This window comes from Neophocaena asiaeorientalis, unplaced genomic scaffold (assembly GCF_003031525.2).
Source record: "Neophocaena asiaeorientalis asiaeorientalis breed wild unplaced genomic scaffold, Neophocaena_asiaeorientalis_V1.1 scaffold603, whole genome shotgun sequence".
In the NCBI taxonomy this organism is placed as follows: Eukaryota; Metazoa; Chordata; class Mammalia; order Artiodactyla; family Phocoenidae; genus Neophocaena; species Neophocaena asiaeorientalis.
Genome location: NW_020175662.1, coordinates 1,683,833 through 1,691,728, shown reverse-complemented (window position 1 = coordinate 1,691,728; position 7,896 = coordinate 1,683,833). Strand labels below are relative to the sequence as shown.

At 45.9% G+C, this 7,896-nt stretch overlaps 1 protein-coding gene across 1 annotated transcript in view; it reads left to right on the top strand.

Annotated features, from left to right (window-relative positions):
- Positions 1 to 7,734: 7,734 nt before the first annotated feature.
- TOMM20L (translocase of outer mitochondrial membrane 20 like) overlaps positions 7,735 to 7,896 on the top strand; it is a 5,123-nt gene continuing 4,961 nt past the window's right edge. The window contains 1 exon segment of the mRNA XM_024731502.1: positions 7,735 to 7,824. Coding sequence (XP_024587270.1) covers positions 7,735 to 7,824 — 90 coding nt within the window.

The following is a 7,896-nucleotide window of genomic DNA, read 5'->3' as shown; positions in this document are numbered from 1 at the left end:
TGATTGAAAGAAGCCAGACAATAAAACAGTACACATTGTATGATTCCATTTAGAGTCGATTCTGGAGAAACATGGGTTTGAACTGCCTGGGTCCACTTACACATATTTTTCTCAATAGTAAATGCTATAGTACTACACAATCTGAGGTTGGTTGAATCTGAGGATGTGAAACTACGCATACAGAGGGCAGACTGTAAGTTATACAATTTTTGACTGTGCAGAGAATTGGCACTGCTAACCCCCCCACTTTGTTCAAGGGTCAACTGTATATAATAATCTACAAAATGCAAACTATAGTGACAAAGCAGAGGATGGTGGGGGAGGCAGGGAAGGATAAGCGGAAGAACAGATTAAAAAAAGGGGCCAAGGAAACTTTTGGGGATGATGGATATGATTATTATTTTGATTTTGGTGATGGTTCAATGGATGTATACATATGTCAAAATGCATCGAATTGTACATTTTATTTTTTTAATATTTATTTGGCTGCGCTGGGTCTTAGTTGCAGCATGTGGGATCTTCAGTTGCGGCATGTGGGATCTTTAGTTGTGGCTTGTGAACTCTTAGTTGTGGCATGTGGGATCTAGTTACTGGACCAGGGATCGAACCCAGGCCCCCTGCATTGGGAGTGCAGAGTCTTAGCCACTGGACCACCAGGGAAGTCCCAAATTGTGCACTTTAAATATATGGAATTTACTGTATACCAATTATAACCTCAATAACGCTGTTCAAAAGAAAGAGAGCGATCATCCATCATAGAACAATTATTAATGCTATCTCAATTTTGAAAAAGCTTTACTGGAATTCTTTTTTTTTTGACTGCATTGGGTCTTCATTGCTGCGTGCAGGCTTTCTCCCTAGTTGTGGTGAGCAGGGGCTACTCTTCCTTGCGGTGCACAGGCTTCTCATTGTGGTGGCTTTTCTTGTTGCGGAGCACAGGCTCTAGGCGTGCACAGGCTTCAGTAGTTGCAGCACGAGGGCTCAGTAGTTGTGGTGCATGGGCTTAGTTGCTCCATGGCATGTGGGAATCTTCCCAGACCAGGGCTTGAACCCGTGTCCCCTGCATTGGCACGCGGATTCTTAACCACTGTGCCACCAGGGAAGTCCCTACTGGAATTCTCATCACCAAATTAGCAAGAGTGGTATCTATATTTGAGAAGAAAAATCTACCCTTACCGTAGAAACTTGCTTGAAAATTTTTCAATTACTTTATGGCATGGTCTCTGTGGCAATTTCAACTTCAGTGAGCTGTTTATTTCTATTTGCCTTAATAGTTCTCCTACCTTTACATGTCACTGTTTACTTTGTCCCTGAACACCCTGCTAGTCTCCACAGTGTCCCTGGCGCCACCCCTCTCCATGTACCACAAGGATTAACTATGAGCTCAGTGGAAGTGAAGGATGGGAAGTGGGGGACAGGTAGAGTAGTTTTATTAGAAGACAAGAGCAGTCAGCCTAGAAAAAGATCGTTTGGAGCTGGACTAAACCCATCACCAGGATTCTGAGCTGAAAACCACTCCCAGATCACCAGTAACACTGGAGGCTGATGCTACCCTATCTTCTGTTTGTGTTTATAATCAGGTTTTGATAATAGCCCAAGCTCCCAAATAGAAGATTGAGTTATAGGAAGAAACACACAGTACTCAAGAAAACAATTACATGCATGTAACTTACACCGGCTAACTTTTGAATAGTGAGGCCATGGGCTGCTTCTCAGCCCCAGTGGAAGTCACAGCAGAGATGATCATTTTGCTATGCACATGGTAGTAATATCAGGAAATCGTAAGTAGCAATTGAATAACCAATCAAACAAAAAAGAAGGTCCTTACCTAGCTTATGCCTTCTCTTTGGCTTTGTATAAAGTCAAAACTCTGATATTTGGAATAAAGTCTTACTTCCTTTCTGCTATGTCTGCTGAATAAGGCAAGTATTAGAAAAGCATCTAGGCTAGTAAGTGTCATGGGTCTCTTGGAGTTGCTTTTCCTCTGGGACCTTTGGCTGTCAGGCCCGGCCCAGACCAGCAAATTAACGTTTTTTTCTAGGCTAAATTATTATTGTTGTTACTATTATTATTACTTCAACATGCCTCCTGCCTCCTGCTGTGGAGCTAACGTGGTTGGGGACTTTGGACTGCTGGGTTCTTGCAGGTGACAAAGCATACCAGGTTGGGGAATACGGACTAGTGTCCAGGTGCTCGGTGGGCAGTACTGTGAACTAGGAGATGACCAGAGTTATGACTCAAAGTTGCAGTTGAGGGAACACAGGCCTAAGAAGGATCAGTACCTCAGCTAACCAGATTCCCGACATACTGTGATTTGCCTGAATGGGCGTCATAGGCAGAGGGACTGGGGTGCGTTTGGGTAAGGGGTGCGGAATTTGGAGTACGACCGACCTGGGTTCGAACAGCGCTCTCCTACTCGGTGGTTGTGAGACTCCCACACTCCTTCTCTAGGACCCTGGGTTTCCTCCTCTATCCGCCGGCCGAGGTGCGAGGCGTCGACGCTCAGCTCTTCACGCCCGCGGCCCGGCGCACAGGAAGCCCCGAGGCTGGGAGGGGCCCCGCGCCGACGTTTTTGAGGGCGGCGGACGCGCTGACCGGGCCGGTGGCGGAGGGGCTGACTGGGCCCACGGAGCGAGGCCGGGCCGCGGGTGCCGCCAACGCCGCCGAAAGGCCCGCGGGACGGAAGCCTGGGTGGGGACGGCCCCCTACCAGCACGTGCCACGTTTTGTTTGCAGAAATTAGAGCCCAGCAGCAAAAGGCTGAGGGACGGGGCGCCCAGGGGAAGTACTTTAGCGACGCCGAGGTGGCGTTACAGTGAGGAACCTCCAGCCGATGCAGATCCCGGCTCGGCCTCAGGGTCCCAGGCCGCTTCCTGAGCAACCGTTTCCTGAGCAGCCGTTTCCGAGCACCGTTCTGCCTGCCCTCACCCCGTTTCCGCTCAACTTACGTTTAGTTTTTATTGTCAGCTACGAAAGGAAAGGAACGAAGGAAGAACCATTTGGGGTCGTGATGGGGTCGTGAAAAGGCAGCTATACAGTAAACGTGGTAGGAAAAGCCGCTCCGTTTAGTTTATAAAAAAGAAAGAGAAGCCTTTGCCCTTGCTGAGCAGCACCAGACACTTAGAAACCCACGCCAGGCCTCGGCTGGGTGACAGTGATGCACCGCCCACTCCTGTCCTACTGGGCCTTTCTTCTTGCTCAAAAGCAGGACATATCTTCTTTTTCTCCAAAATGGAATTTGATTCGTTACTTTTAAAGATAATCACAATCATCTTAGCGATCGGTCCAACTTAACTAACTCACATCATCTCTCAGAGAGTTCTTAGGTCCTTCTATAAATTTTCATTCATTCAGTCGGTTGAGCACCTCCTACGTGTGAGGCATTGTTCTAGGTGTGGCAGAGGTTAGCATTGTGGGTGGGGGTGGGGGGGAAGACTATCCCCCACGTAACAGGAGCACAGAGGAGGTAGAGGATCACTTTCAGGGCAGGGTTATCATGGAGGTGTTCTACTGATCTACTGCTCCTTTAACCTTAGTGGCTTAAAACATCTTATTTTGCTCCTGAATCTGCAATTTGAGTAGGGCTGGGTGGGAATCACACCTTTCTGCTCCGCTCAGCTTCAGCCAGGTTGACCCCAGGGCTAGGTGCTGGGTCATCTGAAGGCTCGCTCCTTCACACGTTGGGCAGTTATTGCTGCTGGCCACTTAGCTGGGTGTATCGCACAGAACACCTGCACATATCCTCTCCATGTGGCATGGTCTTCCTCACAGTATGGTTGATGGGTCCCACCGGGCAAGCAAGTGTGTGATATATTTGTGTGTGTGTGTTGATACACACAGTTGACCCTTGAACAACACAGTGGTTGGGGCAATGACCCTTCCCTCAGTCAAAAATCTGAAAATAACTTTGCAGTTGGCCCTGCGTGTCGGTGGTTCCAAATCTGAGAATTCAACCGACAGCAATTCAACTGTAGTGCCTATTTATTGAAAAAGTCCGTGTATATGTGGATCTGGACAGTTAAAACCCATATTGTTCAAGGGTCAACTGTATATATGTATTTATACATATATTTGTGAGAGAGAACATGTGGGCGCGTGCCAGGTGGTGCCACTTCTACTGCATTGAGGCCCACTCAGTTTCAAGGGGAGAGGCAATAGCCTCTATCTAGCTCTGGGAATATTGCTGTGGCTGTTTTTGGAACATGCAGTTCTTCACAGAAGACTTTGGAAAAGAGGTGTCATCAAATGAGTGTGGAAGGATGTGTTAAATTTGGGTCCTGGTTTCAGGGGAGACAGCGTTCATGATGAAGGGAACTGAATGCACATAAAGGTGCAAAATGGGGGATCTGCCAGGCCTATTCAGTAAATCAGTTTGACAGAGGAGTCCCAGTGGGGGATAGTGGGAGGTGAGGTTGGAGAGCTAAGTAGGGGCCGCATCGGAGAAGGCTTTGAAGGCCAGGTTAAGGAATTCAGATTTAATGGGGGAATTACTGAAGATTTCTGAGCAGGAATTTTTTTAAAAAGGAGGAAAGCAAAAAACTTTTTAGGTTACATCAGGCAGGAGTATGCTAGATAGAGTGGAGGAAAAGAAAGTTATTGCAGTAGTACAGGTGAGAGGTAATCAAAATCCTGAACTGCGGTGGTGTCAGTGGCAACCAGTGATGAGAGATGTGAGATAAATTTTCCAGAAAAAATAGATAGTTCTTGCTGGCTGATGAAAGGGTCATGGAGAGCAGAAGGCAGAGATTTCTGAGGTTTCAAGATGGAGTCTCTTAGGGAAAAAGGTGCAATCGACAGAGTTAAGAAAGCAGGACAGGGAGTATCCATGGCTGGGCGTGAGAGAGATGCTTTCCCTGGGGTAGAGCCTGGGTCAGCTCCATGTCCCTCTCCTTCATTGCCCTTATCCGTGGTTGAAGTTACACCATTTGTTTGTGTGATTATTTGATTAATGCTTTCTATTTATTAGAATCAGCTCCATAAGGGCAGACCTTGTCTGTGTTTTTACTCTCCATTGTCTCTCCAGTGCCTAGAACAGTGTCCGGTACATTGTAGGTGCCCAGCAAATATTTGTTGAATATTGTTTATTGTAGGCAGAGAGAAACAGCTTGTGCAGAGGCACAGACTACGAAATTGCAATATTTCAAGTGTTGTGGCCAGAGAGATAGCTGAGTGGTAGATTGGTGTCTTATTGTGGAGGGCTTTGAATGCCAAACCAGAAAGTTTTGCTATTTTTCTGTCATGGCAGATAACCAGTGACGGTGATTTTATTTCAGAGAATGGATGCAATTTTTTTTTTTTTTTTGGAGTATGGGATGGAGGAGGGAAGTCAAAGGCAGAAACATCAGTGGCAGTCTAGGTGGGAAATGATGAAGATCTGGATTATTTCAAATGAAGAGGCAGAAGCAGGATTTTTCAAATGTTCTTTTATATAATCCTCATAACTACTCTGTTCTTCTAGGTTTTTTTTTTTTTTGCATTACGCGGGCCTCTCACTGTTGTGGCCTCTCCCGTTGCGGAGCACAGGCTCTGGACGCGCAGGCCCAGCAGCCATGGCTCACAGGCCCAGCAGCTCTGCGGCATGTGGGATCTTTCCGGACCGGGGCACGAACCCGTGTCCCCTGCATTGGCAGGCAGACTCTCAACCACTGCGCCACCAGGGAAGCCCTGTTCTTCTAGTTTTATAGATGAATAAACTAAGGCACAGAGAGATGTCACTTCCTCCTTCCAGGATCTCTCGTCCTCCTCACCCCAGGCCCTTTTTGTTTCCTAAAGTATGGTCTGTGGTCAGTCTGCATTAGATTTACCTGGGGCATTTGTCAAAATGTAGATTATTTGACCCAAGCACCAGCCATTCTGATTTAGGAGGTCAGGGGTAGCCCAGTGGTTATGGGGGCAGTGATGCTCAGACTTCAGAATTTATAAGAATCTTCTGAGGAGCTCATTAAAAATGCACATTCCTGGGCTCTACTTAGACTGATTTGCTAGGTCTGCGTGGAGCCCAAGAAAACTGCAGTTTTAATAGCTCGTTCAGCCCATCCTTTGTGAAACAGTGCTCTCAGATTCTGCATAATCCCTTATCTCCCTGGAAGCTCCTTCCCTTCTCCATAAGTGACCTCAGATGTACTGCTCTAGACCTGGGGCCCCAAATTTTGCCTGCCTGCCAGACTCTGTAGCCTAGATGATCTGTTGGCACCTCAGCTTTGTGTGTTCAGAAGTATATTCATCATCTCATCCCTTGCCACTGTTCCTCCTCCTCTGTTTCCTTGTGATGCTTCTGATAGCCCTAGGCTCCCTGCTGTGACCCAACTCATCTTGCTTAAAATATCAACCTCATCTTCCACAATCAATCCCCTTATTTTTCTGTTCTCTATCTCATACCCTATTCCCTTTCTATTTCCATTGCTCCTGTACTACCTCAGGCTTTTATCACCTTTTACCCAGGATACTGTAATAATTTCTTAACTGTCTCACTGCCTCTTTTCTTATGCTCTCAGAGTAAATTCCTTCTAAACCGCAGCTGTGTATATGTAACACTTTGCAGTAGCTCCCTACTCTGCAGATGAAAGACGAACCCTCTCAGCTTGGCACCAAGGACTTGGCACCATGGGTGCCTTCTGTCTTGACAGCCTTATTTTCCTAAGGATTAGAAATAATACATGGAAAGTTTTCAGTCCATAGCTGGCCTTCAGTAATTGGTAATTATTATTATTGTTGCTCCATTCACCCTATCATAATCCAGCTACATAAGCTCACTTGATATTTTTCCCTGCAGTTTGGCATCACTTGTACTTTCTTCATCAGACTTTCACTGAGCTTCTCCACATCTCAAATGCTATCTTTTCTGAGAAACTTACCCTGATCTTCCAACCAGATGGAATGTACTATGAGCCCCAGAGACATTGGACTTTGTTGTTAATGTGTTACTGATATCAAGCATACTTGTCTTTTCTCTTGGTTAGACTCTGGACTCCATGGGGATGGGCACAGGAGTCTTGATCTCCTTCCCCTTCCAGCTCTCCTTAGAGGGTCCTGCTCTTGGCTCACTAAGTATCTGATGAATGAAACCTGTGGTTGTTACTGATCATCAGCATGTTTGCTGATAAAAGCTTAGAATATGATCTCATCTGCAGGTTTATACCATTTAAAAAAGAGAATTCTTGGGGAAAATAAACAGAAAAACTCTCTGAATATAAAAGACTGAAGCTGAAGTGACTGGCAGTGGAGTTGATACTTTGGGCTAGGGATTGCCCACTTTAGCTTTAAAGACCAGCCCTTGGCATGGTACCAGTGATGATGCCATCCTGTGAACCTCGTCACTTTCATGAACCAGCCTGCAGCAAACCACAGCATCCTTCTGAATATCACCAGCTGCCCGGCCAGCCCCCGCCATGCCCTTTGCTAAATCAACAAGCACGGTTAATACCCTAGGCAAGAAAATAGGTTTGCAAAGAAAACTACCTTTGTTATAGTTGATTACAGTGTGATTTCTCCTGTGTGTACTTAGCAAGCTGGGTAAAATATGAAGTTATTACAAACACCTCAACCAAACTTGAATATGCCATTTTTTTCATTTGTTTGCTTTAGGAGGGAGCTTCAACTTTTTTTTTTTAAATTATAACATGAGCTAAATTTAAGAAATTACCCTAGTCTTCTGACTTTATTTCTCAGAGTTGTTAGATCTAAATGACAATATAACTCATGAAAGTATACTGAGAAGTACAAGAGCTGATATAAAATGGTAATCAGGGTTCCAGGTGTCAAGGGATTAGAGAAGCTGAAGAATAAAACTGGCCAGGCTGCAGCCTGGCAGACGCTGGATGTGCTGGTTTAACAAGGTACCATCTAGGAAGGCCATCAAATGTGCATGGTGACAATTCACAGCCATCGCCTGCTGTAT